The 16,701-nt window shown below is 34.8% G+C and overlaps 1 protein-coding gene across 2 annotated transcripts in view; it reads left to right on the top strand.

The window, feature by feature from the left end:
* LOC137657068 (prolyl 4-hydroxylase subunit alpha-2-like) overlaps window positions 1–15,656 on the top strand; it is a 166,923-nt gene extending 151,267 nt beyond the window's left edge. For both annotated transcript variants that reach the window (XM_068391430.1, XM_068391431.1), the window contains exon 14: window positions 15,318–15,656. In XM_068391430.1, coding sequence (XP_068247531.1) covers window positions 15,318–15,406 — 89 coding nt within the window. In that variant the 3' untranslated portion in view covers window positions 15,407–15,656. The remainder of the gene's footprint in view (window positions 1–15,317) is intronic.
* The last annotated feature ends 1,045 nt before the right edge of the window (window positions 15,657–16,701 follow it).

The raw sequence follows: 16,701 nt of genomic DNA, 5'->3' as shown, positions 1-16,701 counted from the left end.
CAAATCTAATATTATTTATATTTTCTCCTCCAACTTTCATTCCTACCATTCTTGATATACTTCTCATTTTGATTTCTTCATATATAGAGAAAATTTTTGGTGACATTACACTTCCTTGTCTTATTCCTCGTTTTATTTCTATCCATGGCGTTAAATTATTCTCGATATTAACTGTAGCTTCCTGACTCCAATAAAGGTTGGTAATTAGCCAAATGTTCTTGCCGTCAATATTTAGGCTCTTTAAAATTTTTAAAAGCTGGAAGTGTCTAACTTTATCGAATACCTTTTCGTAGTCTATAAGACACATAAAACATTATTTTGTACCTTTATTGCCCTCTCTGTTAACATGCCTATGTTGAATATTGCATTGCTGGTACCTTTCCTCTCTGTAAATCCATATTGTTCTTTTGCAGCTTCTGGTTTTATTTTACTTTTATTCTATTTAATATTACTCTTGATATTATTTCTTTTTTATCATGCTCATTAAGCTGATGGTCCTGTGTAAACTGCACTTTACGGCATTTGGTTTCTTGGGAATGGCAATAAAGATGGATCAATACATCTTTTTTGGAATGCATCCTGTGTTCCATATTTTATTTGCCAATTCTTCAATTTTTTTTTAGTCCAAAACTCCCACTTGCCAATAGAATTTCTGTTGTTACCCCATCAGGGTCAGTGCTTTTGCCTTATTTTAACTTTTTCATTACACTTACAATTTCCTCTCCTAGTAATTCAGGACCATTCATTGGTATATGCAACGAAGTTCTGTCACCTCTATCATCCTAAAAAAGATCCTTCACATATTCATCCCAACGTTTCTGAACATCCTCTATCTCCATCACCAATAGCCCCTTTTTATTCTTAATTACACTCCCTCTTGTGTCTCACTTTCTTCCAACCACTTCTCTTATTTTCTTGTGCATACTCTCATATCTATGATTTCTTTCTAATTTCTCTACTTCTTCATACTGTTCATTAATCCAGTTTTACTTTGCTGTGTTACATTCCTGTCTAATTTGTAAGTCTAGTTCATCATATCTTAGATGATTTTTTTCTTCATCCATTCTTCTTTCCTCCATCTTGTCAATTTTGTTTTTAGTCATCCAATTCTGATATCGTCTTCTTTCCCGTTTGGGAACTAGATCTTTGGTTGGTTTTCTTGGAGCTGTTTGCAGGACTCTCCAGTCTCTGTGTAGCTCTTCTTCCTCTTCAAGTGGTTCTTCTCTATTCAGGACCTCATAGCTGTTTGACACTTCAATCTATATAATTATTTTAGTTGTTAGTCTGTTACTAGGAGTTTTAGTTGCCTTTTTTCTTGTTTTTCTTTTCATTAATTTCATTTGCTTTACTCTTAGTGTTGTTACCACCGGCAAATAGTCGCCGTAACAGTCTACTTCTGCATATGTTTTTGTGTCCAGCACAGCATTTCTGAATCTTTTGTTAATTGTAATGTAGACAATTTGATTTCTACATCTGTCTCCTTGGCGTTTCTATGTCCATAGTAATCTTGGAGGTTTTTCGAACCATGTGATAGTTAAAAGCAGCCCATTTGTATCACACCGCGACATTACTCTTTCTCCTCTGAAGTTCCTTTCTACCAGTCCGTATGATCCGACTGTGTCTTTAAAACGTCATTTTCCTACAATTGCATTAGTCTCCCATCACCATTACACTTTCTTGACATCTACATTGTTTTTAGTCTCTGATATTTGGTTGCTTCCTCTTCTGTAGAATCTTTTGTTGGAGCATATACTTGTATTATGTTTATATAGAATGGATGTCCTTTTATTTTCATTAAAATAACCCTTTTGTGATATTGTCCAGTACCCCTATAAACATTTTCACACTGTTTTATTGACCATTATGCCAACTCCCCTCTCTCGTTTATCACCTCTAGAATAAAAGAAAATGATTCCTTCACTATCAATATTGTCACTCCCTGTCCATCTTCACTTAAACCAAGAATATTTAGGTTCATTGTTTGTATTTCCTTTTCTGCTTCTTCAAATTTTCTATTCTGTGGTAAGGTCCTAATATTCCATGTCCATACTCTTCTCCTATTTCTGTTATTTACACTATTTTCGCATCTTCTGTTTTCTGCAGTTGCATGATAACGGTCTGAATCCGACTGCAGTCCTTGGATTTCCCTACCCAGCGTGGTTACACTGACTCTTCTGTCAGTATACCTGTTTACACTGTTGGCTATATTGACAGTTTGGTTTTACCTCATGATTATTATGTAGGTAGGATATACATGGTAGGATATACAGTCCCAGTCTGCGGTGGTGACCGATGTCTTATCTTATGTCAAGACTTGCTCATGCTGTGTCAAGCCATCTATGCTTCCGCTCCTTTTTCTGGTGTTACTCAATTATGGGTCTTCTGACAGATCTGCTGCTTCAGACTTTGTGTACCTAAAGGTGATGTCCTCTATATCACAGTGTACCAGCCGAGATGGTTCACCAATTATAGTATAGTATCTACTTGGAGCCATATCTAAGAACTGGGTAGTCAGTGGCGACCAGATTTTAGTAGCTACCCATTTCTGGATGCAGTTGCTAACAAATCCGAAGGACTATGCCGCTTTCTAACCCATACACCCCATGAAATTACTGTGTATATTTTTGTAAACATACTTTAACCACTCATCAGAGTGCTACAAAATTTAATCACTCTTAAAATGAGCTTTGAATGGATGTTAGACATAATTGATTAAATTGTTTAACAAGGAAATACGAAACTCTCGTATATATAAATTGGGCCAGATAGAAAGACAGCTAAACTTTAAACAACCAAGAGAGAAGGCAAGTTTTAGAAGTTGGTATCGTACAACTGGCCATATCCATATAATTATCCAGCTATGGAAAAAATCAACAGAATGTGACAAACCACTATATATGGCCTTCACAGACTATAAGATAGCTTTTTATTCTGTCAAAACTTCAGTAGTAATGAAAGCCCTTCAAAGACAAGGAATAGATGACTCTTATATGAGAACACTGGAAGATATTTATACGGGAAGTACAGCAATCCTAAAACTACGTAAAGAAAATTTCGATTGAGATGAGTTAAACATGGAGTCCACATCTCTTCTAAATTATTAACAGCATGCCTATAAGAAGCGTTTAGAAATTTAGATTGGGAATATATAGGAATTAGCATTAATGGGGAATATCTCAATATCTTAGGATTTGCAGATGATATAGTTGTGTTTAGTGAAACATGGTATGAATTGCAAAAAAATATAGAAAATTTGAAAAGAGAAGCAGAAAAGTAGGACAGAAAAATCACTAGAGTAAAAGTAACATAATGTTCAGTGAAAATGCAGAGAAACAGCCAAATAAAGGTTATGAACGAACCTTTAAAGATTGTTAATTAATATACTTACTTAGGACAGACAGTAAGTGTTGCCTTAGGACATGAGACCGAAATTAAAAGAAAGATAAGAATGGGGTGGAGAGCTAGTCTTACCAGTATTAACTTATGCATCAGAAACTTGAAGACCTACTAAAGCTTTAGAACATAAAATAGTTACAACTAAAAGAGATATGGAAATGATAATGATGGGAATAACACTATGAGACAGAAAAGACTAATATGGATACAAGAGCAAACAAAAGTAGTGGATATTCTAACATGTAAGAAAAAGAAATGGTCGGCTGCAGGCCATATAATGAGAATGGCAGATAATAGATGGACAAGAAGAATAACAAACTGGTTCTTAGAGATTGTAAACGAAGCAGGGGAAGTAAGAGAAGATGATGGATTGAGGAGCGAGGAAAACTTTCTGGTATAGACTGGCATAAAATACCATATACAGACGCAAGTGGAAGGACTTGTCTGAGGCCTTTGTCCTGCAGTGGACTAACAACAGTCGATGATATACATATATATATATATATATATATATATATATATATATATATATATATATATATATATATGTGTGTGTATATATATAGATAGATAGATAGATACACTATATATATATATATATATATATATATATATATATATTTATCTATCTATTTTTCTAAATATAATCATATATATATATATATATATATATATGTATGTGTGTGTAAATTATATCTAAATATATAATCCTATATATATACATATATATATATATATATATATATATATATATATATATATATATATACAAATTATATCTAAATGTGAATCTATATACAAATATCTAAATATATATATATATATATATATATATATATATATAGATAAATAAATATATATATATATATATATATATATATACATATGTGTATATATACAGAGAGAGAGAGAGAGAGAGAGAGAGAGAGAGAGAGAGAGAGAGAGAGAGAGAGAGGTCATTGCTCCTGTCAAGCTTCAGCCCTAAAATAAATACGATAAGGAATAGTCTTGACAACATTTTTCATCTTTATTAGTGCCAACGTTTCGGAACTCATCACATTTTCAAGGCTTAAAAAGGTATAAAAACTTGTAAGAGCACACTCAATAAAAAAAAACCAGTTTATTTTCAAATACAAAAAACAAAAACAAAAATAGGAAGATAAATGTTAAAACAAAAACATCAATAAAATTGTGGGTTATTAGATAACCTACAACTTTAGTTGGAAAAGTAGCTTGCAATAAGCCCAAGGGTTCTAACAACGAAAATAGCCAAATGAGGAAAGGAAATAAGGATATAAAGAAACTACAAGAGAAATATTGAACAATTAAAATTAAATATTTTAAGAACAGTTACAACATAAAAATAAATCTTTCATATGTAGATTAAAAAAAAAAAAAAAAAAAAAAAAAAAAAAAAAAAAAAACAGAAAAGAAATAAGATTCTATGGTGTGCCTAGGTGTACTCTCAGGCAAGAGAACTCTACCTCAAGACAGTAAAAGATCAATGATACAGAGGCTATGGCACTACCCAAGATAAGATAATAATGGTTTGATTATGGAGTGTCCTTCTCTTAGAAGAGTTGCTTACCATAGCTAAAGAATCTCTATTTATTACCCTTACCAAGAGGAAAGTGGCCACTAAACAATTTCAATGCAGTAGTTAACCCCTTGAGCAAACAAGAACTGTGTGGTAATCTCAGTGTTGCTCAGTGTATGAGGACAGAAGAGAATGTGTATAGAATGGGCCAGACCGTTTGGTGTAAGTGTAGGCAAAGAAAAAAATGAGCCGTAACCAGAAAGAGGGATCAAATGTAGTACTGTCTGGCCAGTTATAGGACCCAATAACTCTCTAGCGGTAGTATCTCAACGGGGTGCCAACGTACTACCTACTACCTTAAAACTAATATACAGATAGAAGTAAAGTTGTCTCAGTAGACCAACCTGTCTGGAATAAGAAAAGAAAACTGAGCGACCTCCTGAAAGGTACCATAATTTAAAGTTGCCGTTTTAAGCAATGTGGAGGAAATAATTGGGGATAATTGGCTATTCAGTTTAGGAGCTTGTTCTTTGATTGTTAATTATTCTAAAACTAGCAGAGGTTAGTTGCTTGGCACGTGTGCAATAATTTTAAAGTTTCTATATGAGATGCTAATTTTGCATTTATAGGCATGTTCTCTGATGGTTGAGAACTCTTTACTATTGACTGAGCTTTTAGTCTGTGCAAGTGAGCCGTAAGGTGATAACCGAGAGGCGAGGTGAATGCAACTGATTTTATTTCAACACATAGGGAGTTTATTTACAAGAAGTTTCACAAATGAAGGTCACAAAAATTCAAACGAAATAATTCATGAAAAGGCAGGCTTCAACAGGTTCTGTTAAAAGTGAGGGGTAAAGCAACATACACACAAAAAAAAAAAAAACTGTTACAGCGTACGAGCGTGTGAAACGTGCGGTGCAAATCCATTCACTAACTCCCTGATGAGCATCTATGCAAATTTTCAGTAGACTTTTTGTGGAGCCTACATAATTTCCAAGGTTACATCTCGGAAAGATAAATAATTGAACCATTGCAGAACGCATTAGTTCTAGGACAGAATCCTTAAATTTAAACATGGATCCCACTGTCAAGTGAAGAATCACTTCACTGGCTATTTTTCAAGACATGGTTCCCACAGAGAGATGGATCATGAGACCTTTTGCCACTGAACTGTCAGAAATGAATGATAATGACCCAGCAAAAAAAAATCTGATTGATTTCCAATCCCCTGATACTCTTAAAGAAGAATATGAGAAGGTCTGTATTAAATTTTGAGTAAAGCTCGCAGATTTATTTCCCCTTCTCATTCAGCGTGCCTTCCAAGTGCTTGTTCCTTTTGTAACTACTTACTTATGCAAATCAGGGTTCTCAGCTTTAGTAACAATGGAAACCAAGGCCAGGAAGCGCTTGAAAATCAGTGATGATATGAGAGTAGCTTGATCATCAACTGCTCCTTAAATAAGCAAGCCGATTGTCTCAACGAATCAGCAGTGTTCCCACTAATAACGTTCCTAGTGTTCATATACTGTATGGTGTTGATATTTTACAAAATGAAACAATTATAATATTTCTTTAGAAAAGTTTTTTGTGCGTGGACTGTATAATTCCTTTTTCGTTAACAAAGTATATTGCAATATTTTGCGCAAAAAGATAAACAATAAATTATTTCTTTTCTTATTTTTCTATGCCTGTATCATCATCATCCTCTTGTTTTTTTTTCTGAAGAATTTATAGTTTATATATGAAAGATTTATTTTAATGTTGTTACTGTTCTTAAAAGGTTTTATTTCAATTGTGCATTACTTCCCTTGTATTTTATTTATTTCCTTGTTTCCTTTCCTCACTGGGCTATTTTTTCATGTTGGAGACCTTGGGCTTATAGCATACACTCTTTCGCAAGTTGCTGCACTAAATTCATGCTGCGTTTTTATGACAGCTATGAAAGGAGTGTATGGGAGTAAGGGGGTAAATGGAGATATATATTAAGCCGAGGAGGTAAATGATGGAGATAAGCTTGAGAATCCTGCTTTAGAGGTTCGTCCATAACTCTTACTTGTGGTCTCTCTGCATTTTCATTGAGCATTATCTTAGATTTACTCGTATTCATTTTCAGTCCTATATTTCTGTCGAATTCAGGTTTTTTGTACTTGGAATTGAAATCAACTCATCTTCACCATCATAGCTAATTGGTAGGTTTGTAACTTTGTATTCAATTATTGATAAATTTTGCACATTTAGACGTGTTTTTCATATTTCAAATAAGCCATATATTTTGATACATTAATGTCTGGATTCTCTTACCGACCTCGGGATCAGAGTCTCGAGGCGAAACCACTCAAAGAAAATAGCATTTGCCTGGCTGGGAATCGAACCCTGGTCCAGGATGCTTGTATAACAGTGACTGTACCATTTAGCCACGACAGTGACCGTCGTACAAAATATCTGAATTCGACAGGTATATGTACAGAAGAATTGTCATTGACTTTTATGTGCAATTGAAGAGAATGCAGACAAAATGTGTTTCTCGAAAGTAAGTTTTCTATTAGCAATCATACAGAGTTAAGAAAAAAAATATCAATGCTGAAATATGAATGTTGAGGAGCCACTGTCCTTGGCCTATTTATAATCAAGCGAGTACTTTAAATTTTGTCAGGGTTCAACTTAATGCTTACAATTTGTACCATACACTAAACTTAACTAAATCTTTATTAGTCTCCGCAGGTCTACATTTAAAAAGATGAAATTGATGTAAAGAGAGTAGCATCATCTGCATATGCAACGAGCTTGTATTTTTAGGCCAAACCACATGTCATGTGTATATAGTATGAAAAGTAATGGGCTACGAACACTACATTGAGGAACATCAGATACCACATTCCTATACTCACTATGGTGCCCATCAACAACCCTACAATTTATTACTTGAAATTTCAAGAATGGTGCTAAGAAAAGACCCACCCACTACCATTTGTTTGAGTTTGAAAACAAGGGCCTGATGATTAACACAGTCAAAGGCAGGACTAAAATCAAGGCCATTCATATGAACTTCCTGACCACAAACAAGAGATTTATGTACACCATTGGAGATTGTGAGAAGGGCATCACATGCTCCAAAGCCTTTACAAAAGCCAAACTGCAAACTAGTGAAAGTGTGATTACCTTCAGCAAACTTTTTTAGACTTTTTGCCAAAAGACGCTCAAAAAATTTAGATGATATGATTATCATGGAAATTGGACAGTAATCAGCTGGACTTGATCTACCACAAACACATTTATATAATGGAGTAACATTAAAAATTTTCCAACAAGAGCTAAAAGAACCTCTTCTCGCTGACTTGTGGAAAATAACAGATAACATAGGAGCAAAGAAATCTGCAGTCTTTATAAAAAACAAAGGAAAAATACCAATTGGGTGTACACCTACAAATGCATCAAGATCTATCAAGAAAGTTTTAATTTCCCGGTATCGAGAAGCTACACAAGTTAGTTTAACCTCAGGTAAACAGGAATGAGGAATATCAAGTTTCACATATCACCCAAAAGGGTTGCCTTTTCTTTGAACAGCAAGGGACAAAGCCATCTGGTTGAAGTAAAGGAGGAACTGTTAAGTCTACACCAACGGGTGCAGATCTAAGGGTAGCTCACCACTTATGTTCCTGGGTTGTACCAGAAAGCGTTTCCTTTATGGTTAAATTGTATTCTTTTGCATTTGGTCTTGAATATTGGCATGCAGACCACGATTATTGCAATACTGTAGACGACACTAGCAAAGTCTAGAACGAATAAGTCCCGGATGTTGCTCAATGTCTCCAAACAGGATAAGAATCAAAAGTAATAAAAAAAAGAATAATTATAACAAAAACAATATATGCAAAAATATGTAGCCTACAAAGTGGTTGATACAGCCCATAGAGTAGAGATAAAATGTCATAAAATTGGTCAACATGCCGGAGCTGACACACCATGCAAGGCCCTTCAACGTAAGGGAGGCCAGTCAGGATGATTTTGCAAATTAATACTTGTGAGGAAGATAAAGAAGCAGAAAAGGCAAATACAACATCTGATAAACCACCAGGCCTCCATGGCCCTTCTATTAAGCCTGCCCAACACACCATTTGAAAAAAATAAATGAAAAGAAATAAGATAGAATAATGTGCCTGCGTGTACCGTAAATCAAGTGAACTCTACCCCGAGGCAGTGGAAGACCATTGTACAGAGGCTATGACACTACCAAAGACTAGAGAACAATGGTTTGATTGGGAGTGTCTTTCTTCTAGAAGAGCTGCTTACCATACCTAATGAGTCTTGTCTACCCTTACTAAGAGAAAATAAGCACCTGAACGATTACAGGAAAGTATTTAACTCCTTAAAGGAAGAAAGAGGTTTGGTAACCTTAGTTTTTTCCGGTGTATGTGGACAGAGGGGAATATGGAAAGAATAGGCCAGACTCTTCAGTGTATGTGTAGGCAAAGGAAAAATGAGCTGTAACCAGAGAGAGGACTCCAATGTAGTACTGTCTGGCCAGTCAAATGCCAATAACTGCAAAGGTAGTATCTCAACGGATGGCTGGTGCCTTAGACGGCCCAAGATCTACATATATCTACTACATACCAGCATGTTATTGGGCCTAGCGTACTCCATGTACTAATAATCTACTGCTCAATAACTGTCGGCACTCGGCAGGCTACAGTATTCGAAATAACTGTACTTATCTATGTATGTGTTTTGTTCACATTTATAACATCTTTGTTATCAACAGGGCTAACCATATATGGTACAATATACTGTGGTCTTAATCTCTGGTTTGTCATAGAATTTTAATATTTATTCACTAAATTGAAACTTAGGTCATATGGAGAATTTTATTTCCTTTATACCAAACATAGTGATTACATGGTGTTTTGTGTTATTAAACTTTATTAGTTGTAAAATTCTACAGTGTGTTTTTGTCTATTATTTTGGTTTTATTCTCGGTTAATAACGTACTTTACACAATATTCCTAGTGGTGTGTTTGCTCACTTTATAATCAGCTTATTACAAATGGTTATAATATACAGAGAGCTTTAAGCTTGATCTAGGGGTGTTTTTAAACAAAAGTCTTTCAGTAATTTTTAAGAGATATTTATGATGCTGCGTACATTACTTCGTTATCATCATAAACATTTAAACAATAGATTTCCCATTCAGGGGACTAGACAAAAAAAATCCACGCTTTTCTGCCCTGTGCATAAATTTCTTTTAGGTATATGTGCATGTCCCTTTTTTCATGAATTCTTGGTACCTTCCTACTTGTCTTTGTCTTGCTACTTACTGTACATATCGACTATTTTCCCGACTAACTGCTCCTTATTCCTTGTCTAAATCCTAGGCCTTTTTCCCGACATGTGACACAGCTACTGAGACACTCCATCGTTAGCACTAGGATCATCCCACTGCACTATGCTCATGAATCTTACATTCTGGTCAGAGTTTTTCAAAATTTCAACGTTATTTGTCAGTGCCAGTATTTCTGTTGCTTAGAGTAGTATTAACCTTATGTATCCGTGCTAGGCGGTATATCTTAGCAATTCATGTTTGCCAGCGGTCATTAAGCGAATGAGCAGCCTGGTGGAGTAATGAGAACTTTGGGTATGGGGGGAAATGCCCCCAATAAATATCGATGAAGTCATTGGCTGCAGGGTGATGGATTGGGTTTAAGGCAATAGACAGGATATCTCTTTGGCTTCTACTCTCGATGCTTGGCGGATGATATTATTGGAATCAATATGGACCGGCAGGGGTCACTTGCCTTAGTTAGATAGGCACTGCGCATCACAAGGAACTGGCTATCCTTTGATGAATCTAGCCAATGAATCCTCTATGGTTTAGTCAGTCTATGGAAAGTGAAAAGAGAGAATGACCCCCACGGCTGAGGTACTGAGAATCTCCCGGTCTATAAATACTAAAGACAAATTGAAGATTGGTAATTGGAATGTTAGGACCATTAATCGGATTGGAAAATTACAGCAAGTGGATAGTGAATTAATGAAATATAGTTTGGATATCTTGGCCCTAAGAGAAACACGTTGTAAGAGGATTGGTAAAGAAATCTTAGACCAAACTAATATATGTATCTATTCAGGAAGAACAGATGGAGACGGAAGAGAAGGGGAAGGAATGACAACGACACCAAGAGCAGAAAAGGCATTAACGGAATAGAGAGCTATAAATAGTAGATTTTTATTTGCAAAGTTCAAAGCAAAGCAGTGCTACATGAGTATTATAGTTTGCTATGCACCAACAAATGATTCCCCTGAAGAAATGAAAGATGAATACTTTGAAGAACTGCAGAATGTAGTATATGAGATCCCAGAGAGAGAGAGAGAGAGAGAGAGAGAGAGAGAGAGAGAGAGAGAGAGAGAGAGAGAGAGGGTGAAAATTGTGATTGGTGACCTCAATGCTAAAGTTGGAAGGAATAATCAAGGGATAGAGAATGTGATGGGTGTTGGGGTCTTGGCGAAATTGCAAATGAAAATGGAGCACATTTTATAAGTTTCTGTTCAACAAACAATCTTGTTATTGGAGGTACTCTTTTTCTAGCACAAGGACATCCAAAATTATACATGTACTTCACCATGTGGCAATAACAAAAATCAAATAGGTCACATAACTGTTAATAAAGAAAGGAGGAGGTCTCTCAGAAATGTTAAAACCTATAGGAGTGAAGATATTGGTAGTGATCACCAGCTCCTCATTGCTACACTGAAATGAAAACTGAAAGCACCCAACAGAAATGTAGTTAGAATGCCTAGATTTGCTACAACTAAGCTTCTAGAAGATGAGCACAAAGAAACTTTTGCAATAGAATGTAGGAGTCGATTTGCAGTTTTAGAGACTTTTAGAGACGAGGAGCAGACAATTGATGAAGAATGTTGTGATATTAAAAACATATATCAGTCAGTTGATAGTAAAGTTTTGGGACATGCAGTTACAATGAGAAAACCATGGATATGAAATGATACATGGGATACTATAAAGAGGAGACAAAGATAGAAATTGATCGTTGAAAATTTCCGAGGATGAAATGAAAATTACAAAGTAGAGCATGCTAAGTATTCCAGTATTGATAATGAGGTTAAAACAAAAACCAGGAATGACTGGAGAGAATATTTAGACAGGAAAGCACATGAGGCTGACAAAGCTATGAATTCAGTGAGTAGCTATGGTGTAAGATTTTCACATAGAATTATTGATGAAATATCTACGGGGTTAAAGAGAAGAAGCATATACACATCAAAAAGAGAGATGGGTCTATTAAAACAAAAGAAGATGAAGAAAGGCAACGTTAGATGAAACACTTTTGTGAGGTCACGAATAGGAGATATAAAGAGCATAATTTGATTGATATACCTGAAGCTGAAGAAAACCTTGATGTGGCCATGAATGAATTCAGCGTGTTTGAAGTCGAAGCTATCATTTTAAACTCAAGATATGTAAAGTCCCTATATAAGATGGAATAACTGCTGAATGATTTTCGTTGAAAATGAAGCGACTCCCACACTACTTACAAGATTATTCTGTAAAATGTGGCATGAAGAACCAAAACCTGATGAATGGTAACTAGGAGTGAAAATGGTAAACAAAAGGAGATCTAAATCTGACTGATTGCAATAATTAGGTAGGCATCACACTTACGTCAGTTGTCATAAAAATATATAGTATGCTCATTCTAAAGAGACTAGAGAGAAAGATTCATGAAAAGCTGAGGGATGAACAAGCGGGATTTCAAAAAGGTAATAGTTGTACTGACCAGATTTTCATTTTAAGATATGTTATACAGCAATGTGTAGAATATAGAAATACACTTTTGGTGGTATTTGTGGACTATGAAAAAGCCTTTGATAGTGTGCATGGACCGATTCTGTGGAGTGGCCTGCATTATTATGGAGTTCCTCTTAAATATCTAAATTTGATAAAGTCTGTTCATGAGCATTACAAGTGCAACTTTTAATGATAGCGGGGTCCTATAAAATGAATTTTCCGTGAACAGTGGAGTACTCCAAGGGAATGTGTTGTCACCTATGTTGTTTATTTTGTAATGTATAAAACAGTTTGGGATGGCAGAGAAGGATTGGACTGCATTGGTAAAAGGAAATTAGTAGACCTAGAGTATGCTGATGATGCTACCCTTATAAGAAAAACGCCACAGGACTTGCAAAGCTTGCTTACAAGAATGTATGAAATATCACATGAGGTTAGGCTCAAGATAAATAAAAGAAAGACAGATGATAAGAACTGAATATGCAATGGAAGATGAAATATCATTGGAAGGAGAAAGGATTAATGAAATAGAATCATTTAAGTATTTAGAAACTATGATCTCTAATATGGGGTCTTTAGAATTTTAGTTTAATAAAAGATTGAAAAAAAGCAAATCAGACAATGGCTAGGTTAAGTAAGATTTGGAAATCAAATGGTCTGAAATTACATATAAAAATCGGGCTACATATCAATTTAGTGAAATTTGTGTTACTATATGGACATGAGTCGTGGTATGACAATGGAAAAATATCCAACAGACTTTGTAGATTTGAGAACAAAGCCCTAAGAAGAATATTGGGGGTTAAATGGTAGGACAGGGTTAGAAATGAAATTATAAGAGAGATTACTCAAGAGCCATATGTGGATGAGATGGATGTGGTTTGGGCATGCTCTTCGCACTCCCCAAGAGAGATTGGTTCACCAAACGTTTAACTGGGCTTCATAAGGTACTAGAAGAGTTGGAAGACCTGGGCCTACATTGCTGAGGACTATGAAACGTGAATTAGGAGTTTATGAATGGAGAAGTGTTGATTTAAAAGCCCAAGATAGAGACGATTGATGAAATCTAACTGCGGCCCTTTGCGTCAATAGGCGTAGGAGATGATGTATCCATCTCAAGTTTTTTCTCCTTAGAAATCACATTTTATTTCTTCATACGGTAGACTTCAATAGAATGCAACTAATCTCTTACTAATGCTTTAAACTTTTAGCAATTTTAATTTCTAAAAAGGGAATCCAAAGGATAAAAGTTGGGTCTTGTTTGAAATTTAAGTATTTCATGATCTCCGTCCTTATATGTCTTGGATGTGTTTAATGAGGTATGGCTACATTTTAAAAATTTTCTCTTTAGAAAAATCCCACGGTTCATAAAATTAGTAAAAGTTTTAAGAACTTTATTTCTTGTTGAGGCAGTTTCTTAATCTGGATAATTTCCCACGTCAAGAGCAGAGCTACAGTAATATTAGAGGACACGAGGCCATATCTTATAGACTATTCTGGTGCTTATAACCAATATCTCTACAGCAATGATCCTAGTGCCTTTGGGGTCATCATTCTGTGAATATGGAAACCAAAGGCTTACATCCAATACTAGCAACAGAGGTTGTCATGAGACTTTCTCCTTGCTTCACAACAGCATTTAGGTTATTCAAATTCGACTGCTGATGATGCATGTCACCAAACATCTTTCATCATGTTCTTTAGAATAGTAATTAAAACCACATTGAGTGCTTTACATGGGTCATCATTCAATAATGTATCACAAGATAAGAAGGGGAAAATTATATAAGAAACAGTAACTGATTTAACTAAACATTGATTTCTCTTGAGAGTTCTCTAAAGTATAATGAAATAAACGATAAATTTTCAAGAGGCTTCAAAGAGCGACTGAGGCTGTTGTTTAGGGGACCACATCGGGCCTCTTGAAAACCCTTTACTGAATATTTCTTCTGAACAGACTGCACAGTTACATGGAACCAATGCCCTGCCTGGGAGAGGTAATATGAAAAAAGTAAGAATTTATTGAAATGAAAGAAGTGAGATTCAAAGTTAGGAAGTTCTCTGATGCCCCCCTCAATACCCTTCAACAAAGGTGGAATCTCGGGAAAGATGAAAGGACATAGACGAGAGAAAATAGTAAAGAAAACATTTACATTTAATCCAATAAAAGGAAAATCAGGCGTAAGAATATTGATAATGATTAGTGCATTAGTTTACAGGTCACAGACCTTTCACGTAATCATAGGAAGCTATTTGAAGGTAAATATTACCCTTTTTATCATATCATTTATATGCAGAATATGATGATGATGATGTTTACGATGCTATTGTGTGTGGATTATATTCCAGTTGATTCTACTCAGATTACGACACCGTAAATATCAAGAAATAAATAGCCCATAAAAGTTGGATGGGCAAATTTGGAATTTACTGTGTTAGTGTAACATAGATATTAATCTGATTATCCTTTTTCACTGGATATCGAATTTTTTCTTAAATTCTAATAGTTAATATTTCCTCATTACGTATTTATGTGATAATTTTGCTGAACAATATATTAACGAAACGAAATTTATATTCCAGTTAGCAACAAATGGATAAGGTATGATCAACAGTTCCAGCGGAAACCATGTCTCCTTCAGCAGCCTTCACGAGACCGTCAGAAAACCTGATTAGTAAGGTGTATTTTGAAAAATATTTGTCCCATCATATTTATTATCTATTTGAGTTCAAAAACTAGACGCCTTCTTACTATCATTTTCATGTTTCAAGACATTCCTTTCAAAAGTATTCCATTAGTTACTTATATGAAGTTAAAGTTGTATGGGAAACCTTTAAAATATACAGTTATTTTATGACAAAAGTCACCATCATTTTAGCTTCAGTCCGAAAACAGAATGATACTGTGATAAGATGAATATAATCCTGAAAGGAATATGTGTTTTATTGACCATCAAACACAGAAACTCACTGTTAAATCAGCAGAAGTAGCTACAGTGTATTTTGTAACAAGGTATGTTATGTAGCCTGATTATGATACAAAAATAAGTAGCCTATAATGAAGAAATCCCTACCAAGTCAACAGAGGTACCTACCAAGTATTTTGTAACAAAGTATGTTATGTACCCTGCATATGATACGGAAAAAGTATAAAGAGGAACTCACTGCTAGATCAGCAGAGGTAGGCAGGTAGCTACCCTGTATTTTGTAACAATAAACTGATATGATACACAGGTATTTACCAAGTATTTTGTAACAATGCATATTATACAGCCTGATTATGATACGAAAACAAGTATAAAGAGGCAATTATCATAAGACTTTATCTTACTGAACATAAAAATCCCACACAAAAATTTTAATCAAATATTTTACCCATACAATAAATTTACCAGAATATGAATTTAAAATAGAAGCACAGATCTCTTATTCAAATACAAATGGTTCTGAAATTAGTATTGTTTAAGAAATTCCACGGGACAAATTATGGTGTTGATTAAGTAAATGAGCATTAATTGATGAATTCAGTAGCCAGTCCAAAATGTTTGAAGCAATATCAAAATTGTATGTGAAAAACATATTAAATTTTTTTACATTGAGATCGAAGACTCTTCGTAGGAGATAGAGGGAAAACGGTAAACATATTTATAAAGGTTGAGTTAAAGTAAATATTACCCATGAAAGCCACTGTTTTCTTTATGTTGAACACCTTTCCTGGTAGGTATCGTCTAAATAGGAAAGATAAAATCTATATTGCTTTGATGATCGTATCTAATACAGAATTGACTGATGCTTGAAAGACAAAGCAGTCCTAAAACATCTGAACCAAGTCATCCAAGAACATGAACTGTTATAGCACATACAAAACAAGGTTGTAAGATGACAGAAGTTGGAAAAACGGATTTTGAGCGAAGCAAAAATTCTACTTTTGGGTGAGATGGCCATGTCGTCGTGATGGAAGTTCCTT

The sequence above is a fragment of the Palaemon carinicauda genome, chromosome 18 (genome assembly GCF_036898095.1).
Source record: "Palaemon carinicauda isolate YSFRI2023 chromosome 18, ASM3689809v2, whole genome shotgun sequence".
In the NCBI taxonomy this organism is placed as follows: Eukaryota; Metazoa; Arthropoda; class Malacostraca; order Decapoda; family Palaemonidae; genus Palaemon; species Palaemon carinicauda.
This window is presented reverse-complemented; position numbering and strand designations above follow the sequence as displayed.